Source organism: Heterodontus francisci, chromosome 42 (genome assembly GCF_036365525.1).
Source record: "Heterodontus francisci isolate sHetFra1 chromosome 42, sHetFra1.hap1, whole genome shotgun sequence".
Classification (NCBI taxonomy): Eukaryota; Metazoa; Chordata; class Chondrichthyes; order Heterodontiformes; family Heterodontidae; genus Heterodontus; species Heterodontus francisci.
This window is the reverse complement of record NC_090412.1, coordinates 7,069,669-7,094,604: the sequence shown is the minus strand read 5'-3', so window position 1 is coordinate 7,094,604 and position 24,936 is coordinate 7,069,669. Positions and strand designations below refer to the sequence as shown.

Sequence of the window (24,936 nt, the reverse complement as noted above, 5' to 3'; positions counted from 1 at the left end):
TCTAATCAGCTCGCAGTTCACAGCAGCCAACCTGCGGGACAAGTCGCATTATTGAGGCCTCGGAGAATGTTGAAGGCACTGAACTTTCTCCTTATTCCTCTGCTGCTGGTCGGAGCAGCCGACAAGGAGAATCCTGAAAAAGGAGGGAATAACGGGAATTTTTTGGAGGATGATCAATGGCTGTCCAGTGTCTCCCAGTACAGCCAGCAGATCAAAGACTGGAACCGATTCAGAGACGTGAGTTTCCCCATATAGAATTTCCACCACATAAATTGATAGGAACAGGGGAAACTGATCTGTTCCCATTTAAAACACCGGAGAGGAATAGATATTTTTAAAAACTGCTGAGAAAATAATTATAAATGACAGTGATTGGAGAATTTGACTGTAGGGGAACCTCATTAGGGATAGAATAATGGGTGGAATTGTAATTATTATGGAAAGATAGTAATGCTTCATATTGTCTGAATTCACCTGTCGTTATAGTGAGAATATTGCACCATTGCATATACAGGCGATCTGGAGGCGGGGGGTGGGGGGAGGGACTCAGTTGAGTATAAATTCTGGAACGATTCAAATCGATTTGGGTATCAATTTGCGTCTACCTACAAGGGGAATTAGAGCTGGATTTTGCACATTGTAATAGATGTTTATATATTTTGTCTAATTCAGCATCTGACATTTCATGTATTCATGTACCTGTTGTGATGGGTTCTGAAAAGAACATTGTTTTTTTTTTGCTGTCGGGATGAAATCCTCCTATCTGCAGTGAGACTCCCCTCCCCTCCCCAAAGGGAATTAGACACAAACCTTTGGGAAAGGGCTCAGGAGGGAGCCCCAACAATGTTAAGTCCAGTAATCCGAGGACGTGTGAAACTGGGCTCAATCGCAGCCCTACCTGCGTCATTCCAGCTCCCATCACTCAAAGCTGGCAGGCTTGAATCTGTTAATAGACCCAATTGTTCTTTTTTTTAATTAAAAAATAACTTTAATGAAGATCGCACAGGAGGCAGAAGTGAGTGAAGTAGGTCATCTGCAGGTACCGTTGTCTAGTTTGAACCAATGCTCCTGTATCATGACTTCTTCCAAGCTTGGTGAAGGAATGGAGGTTGGAGACAGGGTTGATAGGCGCTGAGTTCTCCCCCCCCCCCCCCCCCATTGTTAAGAGTGTCAACTCCCCTCTTAGAGCTTTCCAAGCCAGCCTCAATTCTTGAAGCAGCAAAATGCTGGACACAGCAGGTCACTGTCAACATCTGTATGGAGAAAAGACAGGGTAGAGGCGATTCAGGTGAGTGTCTTTCATCAGCTTTCATGCTGCACATCTGAGAGATCAGAACCTGCCTCTGTAGAGATAGTGACTGACCTGCTGACCAGCTTTTTTGCTTTTATACAGCTTCTTAAACGGTTTGGGAACTGCCTTCCTCTGGATAGAGGTAAACAGGCTGTTTAAAAGAAAAAATCTTTGCATTTACATAGCACCTTTCACGACCTCAAGACATCCCTTTGCAGCCAATGAAGTCCTGTTTTGAAGTGTATTCACTGTTGTAATGTAGGGAGGTGCAGTAATTTGCGCACAGCAAGCTCCCACATACAGCCATGTGATAATGATCAGGTAATCAGTTTTTTACAATGTTGTTTGAGGGATAAATATTGGTCAGGATACTGGGGAGAACTCCTCAATGAGGTTTTCCATTCCGAAACTCTCAAACCTCAAGTAAATTGAGGGATTCGATGCCACAGTTAGTTTGTTCCACATGCACTAAAAGAAAAGGGTTGTTAATTCGGAGTCATGTGGCACCTTTTAAAAAAAACTGGGTCAATATCCAGTTAGGAAAGGAGGTTAGTAGTTATGCAGCTGTTTGATTTACTCGGTGGTTAGGAAGGGAGTTTAGATCTGTTGGTTGGGGGGAGGGATTGAGCTGGTTATGCATGGACTGTAGAAAAAGCCTGTTTGATGGGCTGAATGGCCTTTTCTCAGTGTGAATTTTATGTTCTCACTTTGATTATCAGTTGGCAAGTTGGGGATGCAGTTCCGCTTTCCAGAATTGTGCTAAACTCGTTCCCTACTTCCCTGTGTCAGAGAAGCACACAGAGCTTGCTGGACTGCAGTTGAAACCATTCAGCCCCTTTTCCATGCAGACACCACTGGAGAGCTCCACACATCATGACTCGGTGTCAGTGAGGCCTGGTGGAAGTGATTTGGAAAACTGTGAGACTGTGCGACACGTCCCTATGCTGTGCGCATGTAAACTATTTCACTGCCAAGCATGTCAATTTTGCATTAAATAGTTGCAGTGGCAGTGAAAACTCTGGTTTCTGAAAGGATCTGGGTGATAAGAAGCCCACCCAATTATTGATACCTTAACTACCCAGCCAAGCGTATCTATCCTCCAAGCTTTAAAAAAAAAGTTGCATTGCAAAAATTTGCAAACTAGAAAACAATATGATAGACTTCGAAGCAAATGCTCAGGACAGAATATTTCTCTTAAAAGTCCCCATTACAGCGACACATTCACTTCAACCTGTGGTCTGAGTCCTGTTTATGCGTCAAGTTTCATTTAATTAAAATGGTTTAAGAAGTTGAATCATCACACATTACAAACCTGTGGCTGTGGAGCTGTTTCAGAAACATTAAAATAAAAAAAAACTGAAGCATGCATTTATATAGTGCTGTTCATGACCTCAGGATCCCAAAATGCTCTAGAGTCAATTGAGTACTATTAAGTACTCTTACCAGTTAAGTACAGGGGTGGTGCAGTGGTTAGCACTGCAGCCTTGCAGCTCCAGTGACCTGGGTTCAGTTCTGGGTACTACCTGTGCAGAGTTTGCAAGTACTCCCTGTGCCTGTGTGGGTTTCCATTCCACAGCCAAAGACTTACAAGTTGATAGGTAAATTGGCCATTGTAAATTGCCCCTAGTGTAGGTAGGTGGTAGGAGAATTGAGGGAAGGTGGGCGTATGGGATTAATGTAGGATTAGTATATAATGGGTGGTTGATGGTCAGCACAGACTCAGTGGGCCAAAGGGCCTGTTTCAGTGCTGTATCGTTATGACTCTAAATGTGGTCACTGTTGTAATGTTCTAGCAGCTGTGATGGTGCAATGGGCTTGTGAAGTGGTGCACTGCATCATGGATATAAGGGCAGCTTTCCCTCTCCTTCACCTTTTCCTCCCCCCCTCAGCAGGGAGCAGGTAAGACCTTTACAAGCAGACCTGCATCTTCTGGATGCAATTAGTTGCCTATCAGAAGTGATACTGCACCAGAGTGGTTTGGCTCGAAGCACTTAAATTACAAATTTTTGTGATAGAGCAGTCAAGATCAGTGATAATGACATAAGCTTAGAAATTACTGGAGCTGATACTGGTGGAGGAACACTTAACTCATTTGTGTGAAATTCTCCCACTCACTATTTTAACAGACATCACATCTAATGTATTAGTGGCTGTATTAGTTGTCAGCATTGGCTCAGCAATAGCAATCCCCCCTGCCTGAGAGTTAAAAGGTTGTAGGTTTCAAGCCCTACTTGAGCATCTCAGCTGACACTCCCAGTGAGGGGGTGCATCACACCAAGACCCTGATTGTTCTCACAGGTGAATGTAAACGATTACAGAGTCTCTATTTGAAGAAGAGTGGGGGAGTTCTCCCCAGTGTCCAAGAAAATAATTATCCTTCAACCAACACTACTAAAACAAATGATATGGTCATTATCACATTGTTGTTTGTGGGACCTTGTGAGTGCATATTAGCTGCTGCATTTCCTATATTACAATAGTGCCTATACGTCATTGGCTGTACAGGCCTTTGGGGCATCCTGAGATCTTGAAAGGCACTATATAAATGCAAATCTTCTTTGATTAAAAGAGTGGAAAGGCAAATGGCATTGTATGGATCACTAATATCACCAATTAATTTGTGCTCTCGTGTAGCAAATAGTAAAAATGTCAGCAGACCTATGAGGCTGTGAGGAATATTTACAGTAAACCTGACTTTCATTAAATATACTGAACTATCTGATTGTAATTAGGCAGTTCAGAGAATTGTGCGAAATCCTTGAAGATTCACTTCAGAGGCACTAGTGTGTCAATGGGGGTAATTTTGACTTTGGGTAGGAGGGTAAAATGTACGATGGCAATTCAGCCATCTCTCCCAATTTTCTTTTGATGGACTTTATTGGGAAACTGAACCAATATCACCTGAATTACAATATTGCCCAAATCCAAAATTTACCCCCAATGTGATTTTGTTTCATTGAGATAGGCTTGTGTTTATACAACACTTTTCAAGTCTTGAGCGTCTCAAATGGTGAGTTACTTTGAAATGCAGTGATTGTGGCCCTGTAAGCAAATGTGGCTGTCGTTTTGCGCACAGCAAGATCCCACAAAGTGCAATCAGATGAATGGCCAATTAATCGGTTTTCTGGTGGTGTCGATTGAGGGAGGAAACATTGGCCAGGATACTGGGAGAATTCCCGGCTTTTGTTTTAATGGTGCCGTGGGACCTTTAATTCCAGGCCGGAGATTGGTTTAATGTCTCATCCCGAGACAGATCTGATGGATGCAGATTCATTCTGTGGAGAATCGGCGAAAGAACCAGAGGGGAGATGAGGAGAATTTTTTTAAGCAGCGAATCGTTATGAGTGGAAATGCACTATCTGAAAGGGTGGTGAAAGCAAATTCAGTAGTAAATTTCAAAAGATAAAATTGGATGAATTCTTGAAAGGAAAAAATTGCTGGGCTATGGGGAAAGAGCAAGGGAGTGGGACTAATTGGATAGCTCTTTCAAAGAGCCAGCACAGGCACAGTGGGCTGAACAGCCTCCTTTTTGCACTGTAAGATTCTATAAATTCTAAATAAAAAAGGGTGGAGGGCACCTCTTTCTGTCCCCTTCCTACTTTTATGAAAGTCCATGGATTTATGTCTGGTAAATCATAATAACCCCTTCCCCATCTCTCCGCTTGGTGTTTTCCCCAGCGTGACACTGGGATATTTTTTTGATTTCCTCATTTCCTAGTTCACCTCTGACCCTTGGTTTTGGTCACTATCTTTCTCTATTTTATTGATACTATGTGGTATTAAGTGAAATGGCAAAATGCAATATCTTGTTCGTTCCAAACTTCAAATATGCAATTCCTCTGCCTCCTTCCTCATCACACAACCTCCTGGTGCAACACATTTATCTCAGAACTTTTTATGTTGCTTAATTTTTAAATGTCTTCCTCCTACTGTTAACTGTATATGAATTGTGTGTAATTTAGGCAGGTGATTGGCATGAACTGGGGATTCACTTGTGCCCCTATAAAGAGATACAGACTTAAACTGTGGTTGTTGAGTTAGGAGATGTTTGCTTGTAATCTGTAACTGTGCAAATAAATGCTTATAAAAGTGTGTAGAGATTGGCTCCAGTTATATCCTTCACCAACTGGCTTTCTGGAATATAACACCTACAATCACCAACCTTTTAAAATCCAAACTTATAGTCAGCTAATGCCTAGTTCTTGATTTATCATTTATTCATTCTGTTAGTACTTGAGTTAAACCAAGGCCCCATCTGCCCTCTCAGGTGGGTGTAAAAGGTCCCATGGCACTATTTTGACGAAGTGCAGAGGAGTTTTCCCTGGTGTCCTGGCCAACATTTAACCCGCAACCAACATCACAAAAACAGATTATCTGGTCATTATCACATTTCTGTTTGTGGGAGCTTGCTGTGCACGTTTCCTACAATACAACAATGACTACACTTTCAAAGTACTTAATTGGCTCTAAAGGGCTTTGGGACGTCCCGAGGATGTGAAAGGCGCCAAAGAAATGTAAGTCTTTTTTCCAGCTTGAGCCTCTGCTTTTCATCTGGTTTCTCAATAGAAAGTTGCCCTTTTCCAGTAGAGGCTTATTGGATTGGGACAGCAAAAGATACTCTCGTTGATTTCCCACCCACTGACCCTCATTCTATCCCAGGAATGCTAAGGTCAACTTTAATGCCATTATTGACACCTTTCCTGCGATTAACAAACTCAGCACAGTCTTAGGACTCAAACTGGCATTCAGGCCTGTATATCTTGGTAATCTATGAGCCATCATATTAGACCATTGAACTGTTGCAGGGATGTCTGCCTTGGGAATTTATGTCCTTCCAGTTTTCCTCCTCTGTGGGACTACCACCTGACAGCTCCCCATGGAACTGTTTTGAGGTCATGAGTGGAGCATGTTGGAGAGACAATGGCCTTTGGCATGACCCATGTCCTATAATTAAATGTTCCTTTCATTCAAGGAACTATCCCACAAGGTCACATTGCTAGTGACAATGCACTTACACAGCAATCTGTCTGGTGACAATGTGTAGCAATCCTTTTGGATTTCTTAAAATAAAATGACAAAAGCACAGCAATGGTTCTTGCACGAGTGCCAGGTTTTGGAAATGAGCTGCAGGCAGGCAGCTCTAGTTTACTGTTTCCACACCCACTAGTCTAACCCATTTCCATGGCAGCAGGCTACAGGAGCTGACTGCATTGTGTAGACTTTGTTTCTGCATAATCTGCAGGGTACGTGTACCTGAGCTGGATAAATGCAGTAGCTGTTGTACCTGGGCTGTTGGGAGTATGCTGCCGAGTAGTCTGAAATGTAATGGAATATCACCTGGAGGTGTTGAGAATAATAAACTGTAGCCCTTTATCACATCTCTGACAATCACCCCGAAGCACTTTCACATACAGTGTATTCCTTTGAAGTGCAAAGGCCGTTTCAATTTGACTATTTTGTGCACAGCAAGATCCCACAAACAGTAGTGTGTAAATCAGTTGTTCTCAGTCGAGGGTATGGGATGCCTGAGCGTCCATACAAACTTTCCACGTGGTCAAGAAATAATGTGAAAGTTGGAGGTGGGGGCTGAGTGCGGCTGCCACACAGGCAGCACAGAGTGGGCTGGCTGTCTCACCGAAGATGAGAGTGTGCGTGCATGGAGGTGCGGTGAGGGCAGTGTGAAAGTAAATGCCTGTTTTCTTAAAAGCATTATTAAAACACTCTTTTACATGCAGCACTTTCATATTATAAATATTGTAATTCAGAGGGGGGAGAGGTCCGTGATTACTGATCCATTTGAAAACAGATCCTTCAACCAAAAAGGTTTGAGAACCACTGATGTAAATGACCAGTCAATGTCTTTTTGGGGTTGAGGGATGAATGTTGGCCAGCACACCCTGCCATTGGATCTTTACAATTCACCTGAACCTCTCTTGATGAATAACCAGCTCTTTCAAAGCCAGCTCAGGCAGAATAGGCCAAATGGCCTCCTGTACTGTGAGTTTCTATTGTAAACTTCCAGAATTGCAACCCTTGTAGATTTCGGAGCAATATCCTGCTGGAGTATGCAATATGTACAGCAGGTTGCTGGTCTAAAAGTTTAGTACGAAGCACTGTGAGAAAGGTGCGTTTCAGAGGCTTTTCAGCAGAATGGGCTTTTTAGATCTGAAGTTATTATTATTGTCAACAGTTTGTATAACTGTCCTTGTACATTTGGTCTACTGTGGTTATCTTCTGTTTATGGGATCATAGCATGGGAACCTTAGGTTGACTGTTTCTGCTTATTTCTGGATTGGTTAGGAAGCTGCTTAGCTTGGGAAAACATTGAAATCTATAGACATGGGGGAACAAAAGCAAACTCAAGCTCCTAGAATAGAACGAGTGATTTATTGTGCATATAAGGCAAACGTAATGTTCTCGGAGTGAAACTGGACACGCACATGTGTTACCACAAGGCCATTCGAGATTGATCACCTTGAAACCAAGCAAATGTTAACAGGTTGTTTCTGTCTTTCACTGCCTATGCTGTAAGTAGAAACATATTTTAGCTTCTATTATAGCTTCCTTAATAACTATAATGAACATAAATTCTTTGAATAAAGCTGCCTCTGGTGGTTGAGTATCTAAGACCGAATGTAATATAAATTGGGAAGAAGGGACACAACACCAGTGCCCCTTGTGGCTAACATGGGTCACTGCCATGGTGCCAAGAGCTTTTGGTTTTAGTCATGTGATCAGTAGGGTAAGGGTAGTCATAGGAAAATCCAAAAATTTGTTGCTTTTCCTTACATTGGTATCCTTGCGGATTGTCCTGATGAGTGCAAGATGAAAAGCTTCGACAAAATGTCTCTATTTTCAGCAATACTCAAAATCCATACCATTCCCCGGGAGTGATTTTCTACCTGTCCTTTGGATGAGATGTTCAACATCTGCCTGCACCTGTGCTTCAGATGCCACTATTCGACGAAAAGCAGAGGGTTCTCCTGGTGGTGAATTTTCCAACGTTCTTCCCTTAGCTTAAAAAAAAAGCCAAAAACTAGATTAACTGGTCATTTAATGGCATTGCTGTTTGTGGGATCTTGCTGCAACATTGACTACACTTCAAAAGTACTTCATTGGCTGTAAAACACTTTGGGACGTCGCAGGGCTGTGAAAGGCGCTATAGAAATGCAAGTTCTTATAAGCATCTCCTGATTGTAGAATCAAGGGCAACATTTTACAAACAAAATGGATGCAGCAACTTATTAATATCATAGGAAGCAAACCAGTGGAATATTAAACATTTCCACAAATGACTCTGTAGAATTATTTTTGTTTCTACAGAGGAGCCCAAGGCAAATGTGCTCATAAGTGCTCATCAAAGTCAAGGTACTCTTGTTCTGGAGACTGCTGGTGTAATAGATACCTACCATTGAGTCAGGCTTCTGTGACCTTAGTTCAGCGTTCAGCAAAAGCATTTCACACAATAGCTAATTGCTTTTGCTGAACTGCATTAGTGAGTGAACCTAATTGTATGTAATGCTGCTGCAGGAAATTTAATTAAATGGTCTTTCACTTGCATAAATTTGCAATTTTCAATATCATGGAGCCAAATTGTTTTGCACAGCCTACCATTCCATAGGCCAGGGGTATCTAATCATTTGTTTTCATGTGTCACCTGGTACCAAAAAGCCTTCAGGCTACATTCGAAGACTAAATCAATGCACCCATTAATTTCCATACAACTCAAATTGCTAACACTAACAGACTTTGATATTCTCATTTAGGTCTATAGAGAGAGAGGCTTGCCTTTATAAAGTGGCTGCTTTCGCGATCTCAAGACATCCCAAAGCACTTTGCAGCCAATTGAATACACTGTAGGAAACGTGACAGATAATTCGCGCACAGTTCTCACCAGCAGCAATGAGATAATCTGTTTTACTGATGTTGGTTGTGGGATAAATATTGGCCAGAACACTGGGAGAATGTCCCTGCTTTTTGAATCGTGCCATGGGATCTTTTACCTTCTTCTGAGAGGCCAGACGGGATACTGGTCTAATGTCTCATCCAAAAGGCAGTACCTCTGACAGTGCAGCACTCCTTCAGTACTGCGCTGGGAGTGCCAGCCTGGATTATAGACTGCAGTCTCTGGAGTGGGGCTTGAACCCACAATCTTCTGACTGAGAAATGGGAGTGCTACTCACAGAAACATAGCTGAGATCGTGACGTTGAGTTTCTGATTTAGGTTTATCCGCCAGCAAAGCATCAGTGGGTAAAAACATCCCTTTTCAAGCCTCGGATCCAGGAAACTGAAACTGGACATACCAGCAAATAGAAAGCTGCAGATGCAAAGAGTATTGAGTTGGTTGGTCTGCCACGGTGCATGGGTCACAAGTGTGTCCTGAGTGGTAGGTTAATACACCGGCTGCAGGGGAAGTGAGGCGATTAAAGCCTCTTTCACATGAGCCACCAGTGTTGTAGTCCTTGTTTTGCCATGTAATCCCAACCAGGTGGATCAATGAAGCATAACACTCCTCGCACAGGTGTTGAAGTTGGTCCGTTGGCATTGAGGTCAGTGAGCGCACCCCCTTTGCTTTCTCTGGCTACACTAACTAACAACATTAACAACAACTTGCACTTATATAGCACCTTTAACACAGCACAATGTCCCAAGGTGCTTCACAGGAGTGCAATCAGACAAAAATTGGCACGGAGTATAGGAAGGAGATATTCGGACAGGTAACCAAAATGTTGGTCAAAGAGGTACGTCTGAAGCAGTGCCTTAAAGAGGGAGTGGTTTAGGGAGGGAATTCCAGAGCTGAGGGCCTAGATGTCTGAAGGCATGGCTGCCAACAGCAGATGGAACCTTCTTCAACAATGTGTCTCCGTATCAGACCAGGGGGTGTCTTTCACCCTGAGCTGCTGGGTCGCCAGGCAGGAATAAGTGGCACCATCTCAGGGCAGTGTTAATGGTTGGACTCCAAATTTAATCTTTGCATTTGAAGAAAATGGGGAGACATTTTTTACCAGTTTTCCCAATATTGGCCATTCCGAGATCCAAGCTGGAAGCTCTTTGGCAGCTCACAAGAAACACACAGCAGTTGGGCTGGTCAAAATTCACAACTTAAGTTGCCTTCAACCCTCCACCACCCACCCACTTGCTCAAGAGACACTAAGTGCCTGCGGGTTCCACAATCAATGGAAGATAGTGAACTCATGCCCCAAAACCCAGAGCCCAGAGGACGAAGGAGAGCCTCCAATCCACACTGCCACTGCTTCTCTAAAATTGACCAATGTAATTGGTAAAGCATTCTGATCTTTTAGAAGGAAAATGTTTTTTTGAGATAGAAGATATTTTGTACTAACTGCTGTGAGGAATTAAAAAGGACTAAATTTCACCTAATGGTAAATTCGGTTCAGAAAGACTTTCACTAAACAGCATCACGTCCGGTCTCTCAATGTCTCAAACTACTTCACATCTAATGAGCTACTTTGAGGTGCAGTGACTGCTGCTAAACACAAATGCAGCAGCCAGTTTGGGCATGGTGATGAGATGAACGGCCATTTGATCTGCTTTTGGTGGGAATGTGTTGAGGGAGAAATGTTGGGTCTTGGGACATGAGGAGAATTTAAGCCCCTGAACATCCTTTTCAAACTCAAATTAAGTCCCATTTAAATTAATACGCAGTTGCAATTATTAAAGTGTTAAGAAACAGATCATACATACAACTATCAGTCTTGTGTCCTTCAGCATGCACCGTTTAACCATTAGTTTAATAGTCAACAGTTCACTCGAGATTTCATAAGCATATCCATTTTAATAATGCAAAATTCAACATGACCTTGGATATGCTCGTGAGGAATGCTTTGCTTGACAGCACAGCTTCCAGCTGAAGGTGAAAACTGCACTATTTTATAACACTGACTGAGAGCTGGCTTTTTCATCTAAGATTAATTTCCTTAATTTCAAAAGTTTAATTCAACAGCGCTCATGTGGGTCCCTGATGACACAGAGGGTAGAGGGATCACACTTTGTACTGCTGGAGCCACACAGTACAGGATAGCCCTGATTACGGTGGTGCAGGGACGCACGATCTTGAGACTAGAGCTCGGCTGTTCAGGAGTGAAGTCAGAAATCGCTTTTTCACACAAAGGGACAGTGGGAATGGGGAGCTTTCTCCCCACACCCCCAAAAGGCTGTGAGTGCTGGGGGTGTCCAGTGAAACTTTCAAGACTGAGATCAACAGATTTGTATCGAGGGATATGAAGCAAAGGTGAGTGGAAGGAGTTAAACTGCAGATCAGCCATTGAATGGTAGGATAGGCTGAAAGGCTGAATGGCCTCCTCCTGTTCCAATATAGGTGATTAACAACAAGTATGTTGGTGACATGACCTCCTGATCATGGCATTGGGGTATCTAGTTTTATACTTTTCCAGGTACTGTTGTAGCTTCATTTCATGGGCGATGCAGTTATTTCATTTCCTCAGTAACTACCTGCAGTGACGATGAAATCATTAATTAGGTAGTTAACCGGTTTAAGCACTGTTCCAAACATGATGTAGCTCTCTGTCATTTTCTCCCCCTCCTTCCCTACCCTTCTCCCCCCAGCATTTGGCATCTCCTCTTGGCAAAGATGGGGCTCCAATCTGTCACCAACTTTCTGACTCGGCGGTGAATATGCTACCCACTGAGTCGAGGCTGGCACCAAAGGTTGCAGAGGATAGCTGCTGCCTAATATGGAGAAACAGGGAAGGGAGGTGCAGCCATGCACCTGTTAGTGTTTCACGATGGAGGAGCTGAACTTGGGGTCCTTCTGATCACTCGGCTGTCGTTAGTCGCTATTGGAAGTGGATCTGGTTTAATGTCTCACTGTCTGCTGTGGGACCAAGCTCTAGCCTTGATCTGTTAAAGTAACTGGATGCAATTTGGCCCAGAGCTCTGTGCTGGCACTTCTGTTTCAACGGGATTATGGACCATAGGTTTGGATTCTGCACCTGCATTAAAGGGAGTGTTTCCCATGAGCTTGGGATCCACTCATGTCTCGTATTAAAGGGATTGTCTGATATTGTTTTGATTTAGTGTCAATTTATTTTCCCCTAACTTGCTAACTGTTTTCTTTTCATTTTTCTTTCTCGTGCTTTTTCTCCATCTCGTGCTGCCTGTCAGGAAGTGGAGGTTAGTGGTAGTTTTACACTAGTACATGGTATAATTGTGATTACCATAAATGTTCTAGCACATGGTTTAATTTCTGATTACCATAAACACTCTAATACATATTTTATTACTGTAAATACTCTAATATATAGGTTTTGTTACCATAAATACTGTTGTATTACAAAAGGGAAATGGAAACTGATATACATTTAAATTCAAAACTGAGACATTTGAACGAAGAAAGAACCTGTATTTAGTAGTGTCCAGTAGATGTTGCCTGCACATTGCTTATGGATCTGACCAGCAAGTACAAACATGACTGCCTCTCACTTACCTGTTTCCCATATTTGGCAGTGTCTATCTTGGGCATCAGCTGTGACTCAGTGGGCTGTGCTTTTGCCTCTGGGTTGGAGATTGTGAGTTCAAGCCCCACGTCAGAGATTTAAGTACAAAAACTAAACTCACACAATTAACTGCAATACTCAGGGAGTGCTGAACTGTCGGAGGTGCCATCTTTTGGATAAAATGTTAAGCCAAAACCCCGTTTGCTTTCTCAGTTGGATGTAAGAGTTCCCACGACATTATGAAGAGCGGGGGAGTTCTCCCCTGTATCCTGGCCGATATTTTCCCGACATCACTACGAACAGGTGACTTGGGAATTATCACATTGCTGTTTGTGGGACATTGCACAGGAGGGCTGGACAAAAGCTTGGCCAAGAGTTGAATTTTAAGGGAAGTTCTTAAGATGGAGAGGTGAAAGGTTATAGTGAGGGAATTCCGGAACATGGGGCCCAGATTAATATGTTCAGTGTTGGCGCTGTAGCTTACATTAGGTAATGTACTGTTATATGGATACGGGAATAATTCTGCTGGTGTGACTCTTAAGGACACTGTTATTCAATTGAGCTCGGCCATTTACATTCTCTGCTTCCTGCACTCCACACATACGCCAGTAGTTCTTTCAATCACTCCACCTCTCCTGCCCTAAATCCCTCTGCCTTTCCACCTTTCCCCTCCTGGCTTTCAGAAGTCTCCTCAAACCCTTCTCGCTCCCCAACTTTTCTGCTTGCTGTCTTCTTCCCGCTCAGTCTGTGAGTCACTCTTCTGTGGTTACACATCCTACCCTGCCTCCTCCCTCCTCTAGGCCTGCTGGAGGACTTTCTGGCAAAAGGAAACCCAGTTTGGTCTGCACACAAAGAAGGTCCCGTCTCTGTTTCCCAAATCGCCCATCTCTAATGGGTCTGCAAGAGAGTGCGGGCTGTGGTGCATATCCCTCATCTCTAACTAATAAAGAAAGCCTTCTCAATAAAGCAAATTGACACTCAGATGCTGGACCAGCCCATGGCAATGTGTATGTGTGTATCATTACATAAAAGGAGCCTCAAAGCATTTACAAGACCAATTATGGAGCTTGCAGTCGGTGAACTGGATCCTGCTGTATTGGGAGCTGCACAGTCCAGGAGTTTATATTTGATTGTGTTGTCCTCTATATGGACCTGAGTAGCAAAGGTCAATGGGCCCAATTAATGCAAAAGTATTGACTGATAGGCACTCAGAGTATAACACACAAGATATCTAGTGCAGTACCAAGGGAGTGCTGCACTGTCGGAATTGCTGTCGTTCAAATAAGACGCTAAACAGAAGCCATGTCTGATCTCTAAGGTGGACATAATAGGTCACATGGCACTATTTCGCAGAAGAGCAAGGGAGTTCTCCCTGGTCTCCTGGCCAATATTTATCTCTCAACCAACATCACTAAAGCAGATTATCTGTTCCTTACCACATTGCTATTTGTGGGAGCTTGTTGTGTGCAAATTGGCTGCTGCGTTTCCTACATTACAACAGTGACTACACTTCAAGAAGTGCTTCATTGGCTGGAAAGCGCTTTGGGGCATCCTGAGGCTGTGAGAGTTGCTACATAAATGCAATTTTTTTTGAATAACTGCCACAGGTATAAACACCGCTAATTGAATAGACAGCAAGATATGAATTTATAGATGTATTTAAGAAGCAAATCATAACTGTGTGAGTACAAGAACATGCATTTAGTTCGTCTGGAGTATTCCTTTAGGGTGTTTGTTCCAGGAGGTTCTGCTGACTTAGGCTCTGCTTTCACTGTTGATGACGTTATCAGCAGAGCTCGATTGAGTTACTGCATCGTAAGTCACTGCTCCCCATCAATTATTCGTTCTGTGGTGTCTGGTGCATTCTGTCCAGACAGAAAAGGGATCAATAAACACACTTTTTCAAAGAGTTGCCTTAGCCCAGAGGCCAATTAAAGAAAGACTGCAGCACTCCAGCCCAATTACAGCCCTAAGCTTCGCAAGAGCAGAGTCGATAATGTCAAAAAAAACTGAACAATGCCCTGAAACACAGCCCAGAAACGGCATTGGGCAAAATTGGTTCAAACAGATAATGTGCAAGAGATTTCTTGGTCTGCTATTTCAATGGAGTATCAAACCCATTCATCTCAATAGCATTAAAATAGCAAACTGATTTCATCAACGAGAGTTAAGCTTTCATATGCTAATATTCCATCCCAAAAGTTCTCGGCTTATATACTTTAAAATTCCAAACTATCCCATGTTATCTGTCAATGTATATACATTTTATCTCTAAAATGAATACGCTATGTTAGATAAAAGCCTTATATCAGCACATTTTTAACAGTCTTCCTGCCTGGTTTTCACTGGACAGTTAGGATACGAATTGCAACCTCCCACCCTGCCCCTGCAATTAATGCCCAGTGAGATCCAATAGTGTGTATGTGTTTATTTATTTATATATTAGCTGCCTAATAATAAATGTAATTTCTCTTCCAAATTTTATTTTCCAATCAACTTTCTAAATGGTGACGGAGGTCCAAAGAGACTTGGAGGGTCCAGGTCAATACATCATTAAAATGCCATGAACAAGTACAGAAAATACATTTAAAAAGTTAATGGAATTTTGGCCTTTATATCCAGGGGAATAATATATGAGGGGGTAGAAGTCATGCTTCAACTATACAAAGCCCTAGTTAGACCACCCTGAGATACTGAGAGTAGTTCTGGACATCACACCTTAGGAAGGATATATTGGCCTTGGAGGGAGTGCAGTGTAGATTTATCAGAATGATACCTAGCCTCCAAGGGTTAAGCTATAAGGAGAGATTAAACAAAGTAGGGTTGTATTCCCTGGAATTTAGAAGGTTAACAGGTGATTTGATCAAAGCTTTCAGGATATTAAGGTGACCACATAGGGTAGTATAGGAGATGCTATTTCTGCTAATTGGGGAGTCTAGGACTAGGGGGCATAGTCTAAAAATTAGAGTGTTACGACCTGGTGAGAAAGAGGTCTAGGGTTCCCTTTCAGCCTTCACCTGGTCTTACTGTAATAGTTTAATTTTAAACACACCGTGTTTTTAGTTCCCCCTTGGTGAATCCTTGTTCACCGCTTTCAATTATAAGGCAAAGAAACCAGCACAAACAGGATTTCTTAGGTTTAAAGAAGAAAAGTTGAAATTTATTAAACTTAAAATCTAATTTATTTATTTAGAGATACAGCACTGAAACAGGCCCTTCGAGTCTGTGCTGACCAACAACCACCCTACAGTAATCCCATATTCCCTACCACCTACCTACACTAGGGACAATTTACAATGGCCAATTTACCTATCACCTGCAAGTCTTTGGGTGTGGGAGGAAACCGGAGCACCCAGCAGAAACCCACACGGTCACAGGGAGAACTTGCCAAACTCCACACAGGCAGTACCCGGAATCGAACCCGGGTCCCTGGAGCTGTGAGGCTGCGATGCTAACCACTGCGCCACTGTGCCGCCCTAATTTGGTTAATGCTTATGCATTAATTTGGTTAATGCTAGCATGCATACGCGATACAGACATGCAAATAGAGACAGAAAAGAGCAGAAGAAAAATAAAGTGGAAAGGTTTGAAGCATTATCTGAAGAGTTGTTGTTACGGTTCTTCGAGCTCACTGTAGAGTCCTTGATTGTAGGTAGATCTTGCTTTTCATTGGGGCCCAGTATTCTTCTTAAATCTTGTTCACTGTAGGAGGCTTTACTCTCTTGGGGTTCATGTGTCTTCAGTGGATTCAGAGGCTTGTGAGAAAGAGATGGGAGCAGACAGGAGAGAGATCTTCTCAGTCCAGGAGCAAACAGCTTTCTGTCCAAACTGTTGGTACAAATTCAAAAAATTCAGGTTGCCCAGCAGGTTAGTCATGTGACTAGCTGGGATGACCATGTCCATTTGTGTATTCGGCCACCTTAGCAGTCAACCTGGAATGTGAGCTCCCCCACCTTCAACGTCTGGTGATCAAAAGCCAATTGTGGGTTGAATGTCAGGGAATGGCTGCTTTGTCCTTCCAAACACTGTCTGTTAATATGCAAATGTCTTTTCCAGCCAAGGCTGATCTGTTTAACAAGTCCTCCCCTCCCTCCAGTAACAGTTTAAAATCAATGTTCATGACAAAATTAATGTACCTCATTCTTAGCAGGTGGGGGCCTAGCATGACAAGAGCCAGAGTGAAATTAGGAAGCAGTTTTACAAGCAAAGGGTGGTAGAAGTTTGGAACTCTCTTCCACAAACAACAATTAATGCTAGATCAGTTGCTAATTTTAAATCAGAGATTGATAGATTTTTGTTAACTAGACATGTGAAAGAATATGGAGCAAAGATGGGTATATGGAGTTAAGTCGAGGGACTAAATGGCCTCCTCCTGTCCCTATGTTCGTAAATGACACCACATACAGTAGTTTTAAACAATCACAATTACTTTTTCCTCAGTAGGAAATTGAGACAATTCTTTTTGATGTTGTACACACTTGTTTCTCCTCATACTGTGGTGGCACCTCTCTAGTTTCTTATAAAATAAAACATGGGACACCACTGACATCACCTATTGCATCACCTATTGCATTTAACAATCAGTTAACTTAAGCCCTGAAATTATGCCTTGCAAATATTAGTATATGGAAACTTGACCTGTTCATTTGAAATTCCTCCCATCTGTAATTTTGATAGAGTGAACCTGTTCAAGTCAATCAGCACTCTGTTGAAATACACAGAGTGATTGCATGCTCATATTGGCACAGCACAGTTTCAGGGACTCAATATTAAGGTGTAAGACCAGAGCACTGCGGCACGTCACCAGTGTTGAGTCGTTGCACATTTCAGGAGCCAGTGACTGGATGATGTGGTTGTTGCAGACTGGCACATTCCAAGATCCAGGAGTACATGCCCAGCAGCCGATGCAAAGGCTCAGTGGAGAAAGACCACTGTGTAAGGTCCTCCCGCCATTGTGAACTGAGGGGCTGGAACTCGAGTAAAACCCCTCAGGCTGTATACACCAAGTATGGGTTTGCTGTAAAATGTACATGGCATGTAAAATGGAATGGAAGGATTGTGAGACAACTCACTCTTGTCTTGAAGAAAAACTGATTTCCTTTGCACTTTCTGGAATTCACCTTGGTGCTGTTCTGAACTATTTTGTAATGTATTTTTTACAGATTTTTATGAATAAAGTTTATTTTTGGGAAAAAAAGGATTTCCCTAAAACTTCAGTCATAGAGTTGTAAATTTGCACACACCTGGCAGGGGAGGGACCATAATCAGTAGCCTTTGATCCTGCAGGTGCTTTTTTGGGGGGGATTCAGCGCCGTTTTTACGGCATTTCGCCCTTTGGGATTGGGGATCTACCGTGGTTGTTGTTTTCTTGTTGGTTGGGGTTTTAGTACCTGTCCCAGGAAAGCTTCAAGCAAAAACTGGCTGCAACCAACACCAGAGCTCAAGGCCAGGGGGTATGTAACACCGTTAGGGTGGCGGTGAAAGATAGCGAAGGACGTGCATCCATCGACCGCATCTTCTTCATTAAGAAAATCCTGATTGAATGCTGTGGATTCCAAGCTGCAGACATCTTCTGCCTGCAGGACTTCCCCAGCAGTGGCTATTTCGACGTAACTTTCAAGAATATGGCGGGATGCATCAAGTTCCTGAAGGTGTTCAAGGAGAGGGGTAACCAGGTGCCTCTGTCCATCCTCCCAGCAGAGCCACTCTTCATACTGCCATCGCAGGTGGTGACAACCCACCTCTACAACCCTCATGTCCCTATCTTGGATGTGCTCACCTTCCTCACCAGGTACGTCGAGGTGACCGGCAGCAGCACCGAGATCAAGGACTCCTTTGAGATTTGGACCAGCAAATGGCAGATCAAAGTGACCTTGAAGGTCGATGCCAATGGAACCATCATCCATCCTCCCTCCAGCTTCGCTATCTGGGGAAGTTGAGGCTTTTTGGTCTACGCGGGGAATCCCGGACTCATGTCGGACCTGTGGCAAATCTGGTTTTTGTGGTGGCCAACTGCAGCACAGTTGTCTGCAAGAACTGCAAGCAGGAAGGCCATCACGCAAAGGACTGTAAGCAGAGAAAGTGCTGTAACCCGTGTGATGGGGCAGGCCACCTCTACAAGACCTGCCCCAAATGCTGCCTCAGTTACACACAGGTGGCAAGGTCACAGGAAAGGCCAGGGGAAGGAACGGTGAACACGCCTCCTGCTGCAAAGGAGACCAGCAACCCTCCCCGCAGCGAGGAAAATCCATCTGAGAAGGAGGGGAAAGGGGAGGCAGCTGCAAACACCGACCCAATACCTACCCCGTGCCCAGAAACTCCTCCTCAACACACAGAATCCAGGAGGCAGCAGTGGGACAATTGGATGAGTGGCAAGTGGTCAAAGGGAAAACCACAAAGCAGCCCTAAAAAAAGGAACAGGTCACCACCCAAACCAGTGGCAAGAAGAGTCTACCGTCTGAGACAGACTACGGCAACTGCTCCTCATTGGACGAGGAAGGGCCGGAAAGACACCACGTGCAAAAGAAGCTGCAGAACGCAAAGGAGCTGGAAGAGAAAGCCCCCCCGTTCCATGACACTGGAAGCAGTGATGGATCCAGCGCTCCCCAAACCCAAAGTGCTGAACCCAGCGAGATGCCTAGCGCACCCCAGCTCCTGGAGACCAAGAGCAGCAAAGCATCCAGCGCACCCCAGAGGGGAAAGACACCACCAGCAGAGGACAGTCCAAACCTTGCTGCCTATAAGACCCCCCCCACCCCCCGATATCACCCCAGCGGAACAAACCCCCCGTGAGTGACCAGAAGGGTTGTCTGAGCCCAATGCATGTACAACAGCTTGTGCACACTATGGGTATGCAGGAAAATACCCAAGGACTGGGACTAGTAAAGACACTTGGTGTGGTCAGCAACATCCAGTTTTAAATGGGTATAAAGAGTGCTTCTATTAACGTGCATAGCGTTAAATCCACTATGCGGTGGGTTTCGACCTTGGGTTACTTCGCCAAGGTCAAAGCCGGCCTACTGTTTCTGCAGGAGTGTGGGATACTGCACTTACGGGAAATGGTCCCGATGATGATCCCACGGGCCATCGATCTGCTCAGGGGGAAATAATTCCTGTTCCTCCGGTCGGGGTATTCTGCTGCGGGGAGGCAACTTCACCATCTCCAAAGTTAAGGAGGTGGTGGGCAGTCACCTCCTCGTAGTAGACGTACAACAATGCTCCGCTCTGATTAATCAATGTGTACGCCCAGGTCCAATACAGCGAGCGACTGACTGTCTTCCAGCGGCTCCCACTGCTGCTGGCGACATCCAGGCCGGTCATTCTAGGCCGTGACTTGAGCTACATCATTGGTGCAGCTGCGGCAGTGACGACAGCAAACTGGACACTACGTCCAGATTCCTAATGGATACAGTAAAAGATATCAAGCTGCACGATGTTTTCAGCAACCCTGCAGACGGAGCACAACGTAGATACACCTGGTCAAGACCAGACGGGTCTGCTCATTCCAGGATTGACTTCCTGTTTGTGTCCCGTGCTGTCACGGTCAGATCCACCGACGTCAAGCCGGTGTTCTTCTCTGACCACTGCTTCCTACTGGCCGACTGTCACCTGCAGGATGATCAGCGGGTTGGCAGGGGGACATGGAAGCTGAATGTAACACTACTGACCCCAGAGAACATTGAAGAACTCAAGGGCAATTAGGGATGGGCAATAAAATGCTGGCCTGGCCAGCGACGCCCACATCCCATGAATGAATTTTTGAAAAGGGATTACAAAGGTTGGAGAACCGTGAAACCCCTCTTTGAGTCTCCAGTTCACTGGTGGGAAGCGATCAAGGAGAACATCAAGAAGTACTTTGTCTTCAAAGGTGTTCAGAGGACGAGAGAGAGACAGGGGGAAATGTCCCGACTCCAGAAAAGAATGCAGAATTTGCTCCGGCTGCAGTCGATGGGGGTCGAGGTCAAGGAGGATCTCCAAGAGGTGAAGAACCAACAGGCCTCGCTCTTTGCCACGGAGGCCTCCAAGATCATCTTCCGGTCCAGAGTCCGCTCCGTTGAGCAGGATGAGATGTGCTCGCATTTCTTCTTCCAAAGGGTACACAGAGAGAGCTCTGTGATCAGCAGCCTGAAGGAAGAGGATGGTTCGGTGACGTCATCGCAGCCCAACATACTAAGGATCAGCAAATCCTTTTATGCTGGGCTGTACGATGTGAAGCCCACGGACAGCACAGCCTCCCAGTCCTTCCTGTCATCTATCATGGCGGTCTTAGATGACAGCATGCGGGAGAGTCTGGACAAACCGCTAACTCTGGATGAGCTGATAAAGGCCGTCAGGTCCTTTGAACGAACAGAACTCTCGGAAGCGATGGCTTACCAGTTGAGTCGTATTCGACTCTGTGGGAATTGGTTGGCCCGGACCTGCTGGAAGTATACAAGAGTATGCTCCAGGCCGGCAGCATGTCAGAATCCATGAGGAAAGGCATCATCACCCTCATCTACAAGCAGAAGGGGGAGAGGGCGGAAGTCAGAAATTGGCGGCCCATCTCACTGCTTAATGTAGACTACAAGATTCTGTCAAAAGTCATCACCAGTCGGGTCAAGTCTGCTCTGGAGTTGGTGATTCATCCTGACCAGACCTATACTGTACCCAGCAGGAAGATCTCAGATAGTCTTGCATTACTCAGGGATACGATCGCCTATGTACAGGACAGGAGGGTGAACACATGCCTCATCAGCCTGGACCAGGAGAAGGCTTTTGACAGGATATCGCACACATACATGATAGGCGTGCTCTCCAAAATGGGGTTAGGGGAGGGAATCCGCAATTGCTCTACACAAACATCAGTAGCACAGTTTCAATCAATGGGTGGGAATCAGAAAGTTTCCTGATTAGCACATGGGATTATGATATTGTTGCTATCACAGAGACATGGTTGAGGGAGGGGCAGGACTGGCAGCTCAATATTCCAGGATATAGAATCTTCAGGCGAGACAGGGGAGGGGATAAAAGAGGAGGTGGCATTGCACTGTTGATCAAGGAGTCAAATACTGCAGTAAGGAGGGATGATATCTTAGAAGGTTCTTCAAATGAGGCCATATGGGTAGAACTTAAAAACAAAAAGGGGGCAATCACTTGGCTGGGAGTGTACTACAGGCCTCCAAACAGTCAGGGAGAGATAGAGGAGCAGATATGCAGGCAAATCTCAGAGAGGTGTAAAAATAATAAGGTAATAATAGTAGGGGATTTCAACTTACCTAATATCAACTGGGATACTGTAAAAGGCTTAAAGGGGGTGGAATTCTTAAAATGCATACAGGAGAGCTTTTTGAGCTATTACGTAGAAAGTCCTACAAGAGAAGGGGCAGTACTGGACCTAATCCTAGGGACTGAAGCTGGACAAGTGGTAGAAGTGTCAGTGGGGGAGCATTTCGGGGATAGTGACCATAACTCTAAGATTTAAGGTCGTTATGGAAAAGGACAAAGATAGACCAGAAATAAAGGTACTGAATTGGGGGAAGGCCGATTTCAATATGATAAAATAGGATCTGGCCAGAGTGGGCTGGGAGCAGCTACTTGTAGGGAAGTCTACATCAGACCAGTGGGAGTCATTCAAAGAGGAAATAGTGAGGGTTCAGAGCCAACATATACCCGTTAAGGTGAAGGGAGGGACCAACAAGTCCAGGGAACCCTGGATGTCAAAGTATATAGAGGATTGGATCAGGAAAAAAAAGGAGGCGTATGGCGAATTCGGAGCGCTGAAAACAGCAGAGGCACTAGAGAAGTATAGAAAGTGTAGGAGGGTATTAAAATAAGTAATTAGGAGAGCGAAGAGGGGACATGAAAAAACACTGGCGGGCAAGATAAAGGAAAATCCTAAGGCATTTTATAAGTATATTAAGGGAAAGAGGATAACCAGGGAATGAGTGTGGCCCATTAGGGACCAAAGTGGCAATCTGTGTGTGGAGCTGGAGGACATAGGTGAGGTTTGAAATGATTACTTTGCATCTGTGTTCACTATGGAGAAGGACGATGTAAGTGTAGAGATCAGGGAGGGGGATTGTGATATACTTGAACATATTAGCATTGAAAGGGAGGAAGTATTAGCTGTTTTAGCGGGCTTAAAAGTGGATAAATCCCCAGGCCCAGATGAGATGTATCCCAGGCTGTTATGTGAGGCAAGGGAGGAGATTGCAGGGGCTCTGACACAAATTTTCAAATCCTCTCTGGCCACAGGAGAGGTACCAGAGGACTGGAGGACAGCGAATGTGGTGATATTATTCAAGAAGGGTAGCAGGGATAAACCAGGTAATTACAGGCTGGTGAGTCTAACATCAGTGGTTGGGAAAATATTGGAAAAAATTCTGAGGAACAGGATTAATCTCCACTTGGAGAGGCAGGGATTAATCAAGGATAGTCGGCATGGCTTTTTCGGGGGAGACCGTGTCTAAGGCTCAATGGGGAAAGACCACTGTGTAAGGTCCTCCTGCCATAGTGAACCGAGGTGCTGGAACCCATGTAAAACCCCTCGGGCTGTTTGCACCAAAATATAATTTTATATACAAAGTATATTTTTGGAGAACAAAAAAATTCCCTTTCTCTCTGGTTGTTGGTGTCACCTGGTCTTAGGTTTCTTGGTGACTGTTTGGCTGATGCTCCTACTTAACTTGCCTGTTTGCCGTGAGTGCCATGAGGGCGACTCCCCAATTTCAATTGGCAGCCAAGCCTTTAGCTGCCTCGGCCCTAAACTCTGAAATTCCCTCTCCGCCTCTCTCTCCTTTTAAGATGCTCCTTAAAACCTACCTCACAACATTTAAGTAGTATTTAGATGAGCACTTGAAACGCCATAGCATATAAGGCTATGGGCCAAGTGCTGGAAAATGGGATTAGAACAGATAGGTGCGTGATGGCCGGCACGGACACGATGGGCCGAAGGGCCTGTTTCTGGGCTGTATAACTCTATGACTTTATGACTATGAGTCTTTGACCAAACTTTTGGTCACCAGCCCTAATGTCTCCTCCTTTGGCTCAGTGTCTACTTTTTGTACAATTTCTCTCCAATGAATCAATTTGGATTGTTTTGTTAAAGGTGCTATATAAATGCAAGTTGTTGTTATCTTCACAGGAAGCATGGTGACAGATCATAACATAAGTTAGGGAGATCAGTAAACAAAGCCACCCCTCAATTTACAGTAGGCTCTCCTGCAATGTGACCCTTGCTGTCTAACACCTCTCAATTGTTCGGAACATCAATGTGTGTGTTTGCATTAACCCAGAACATATCTTGTAATGTGGATCTTGTAGAAAAATAAGTTGCATTTATAAAGTTTCTTAGGATGTATCAAAGTGCTTCACAGCCAAGTTAATAAATGTTATCACTGGTATTAAGTAGTCAACTTTGGGCACTGCAGAGCAATGCAGCCAAAGAAGCACCTCCAACAATGGAGCACTCCTTCAGTACTGCACTAGGTTATCAGCCTAGATTGTGGCTGAGTCCTAGAGTGGGATTTGAATCTACGACATTCTGATTCTGAGGCATGAGTGCTACCAGCCGAGCCAATCTTTCATATGTCCTTATTGTAGATTTTCCATCATGCCACCACCAGAGAAAATCTATAAACTCTGTACAGTTAATTATTTAAATGTTGAGTTGACGCTGTGGAGAAAATTACACAGCTTGAGGAGATACATTTGGCTTTACAAAATCAATTCGGAACAAGTGGAGAATCAGTCAGGACAGGGTAGGACTTCAGGGTCTCACAATGGGAATCAGCAGGAAACTTCCCATATTTGTGTTTTTCCTGATGACGGGTGTACCTTGTTCTGTGAAGTGGGAGGAATGAAGTCTCCATCTTACTCCCATCTTTCCAGCAATTGCAATCACTTTTGATTCAGTGTTCACATGAAACGGGGTTAAAATGTAATCCGCTAACTTGTGTGCAGCAGAGTGGCCACGAGAGTCAGACCGGTAACCTGAGAGGATGTGGGAGGGAGAGAGGGATTTCGAAGAAAATTAATTTCATATTTTAAATTATTACGAGTAAAGAGTACATGCACTGCCGAATCTCTTCCATCTAACAGTCTCTGCACTCCAAGAATAACTAATTGTATCTTTTAAAAGTTCTTTCAGAACTGCACATAAGAGCTAGAGGAGTGATGATGTATAAATG

At 44.2% G+C, this 24,936-nt stretch overlaps 1 protein-coding gene and 1 long non-coding RNA gene across 3 annotated transcripts in view; one reads left to right on the top strand and one right to left on the bottom strand.

The window, feature by feature from the left end:
* The window catches only part of spock2 (SPARC (osteonectin), cwcv and kazal like domains proteoglycan 2), a 58,091-nt gene continuing 33,155 nt past the window's right edge, over positions 1-24,936 (top strand). The window contains exon 1 of the mRNA XM_068020447.1: positions 1-237. Within this exon, the coding sequence (XP_067876548.1) occupies positions 67-237 (171 nt within the window). The 5' untranslated portion in view covers positions 1-66. The remainder of the gene's footprint in view (positions 238-24,936) is intronic.
* The window catches only part of LOC137355414 (uncharacterized), a 78,817-nt gene continuing 68,311 nt past the window's right edge, over positions 14,431-24,936 (bottom strand). For both annotated transcript variants that reach the window (XR_010970924.1, XR_010970923.1), the window contains 2 exons: positions 24,584-24,739; positions 14,431-14,634 (listed from right to left, as the gene is read on the bottom strand). This is a non-coding gene — a long non-coding RNA (uncharacterized lncRNA). The remainder of the gene's footprint in view (positions 14,635-24,583; positions 24,740-24,936) is intronic.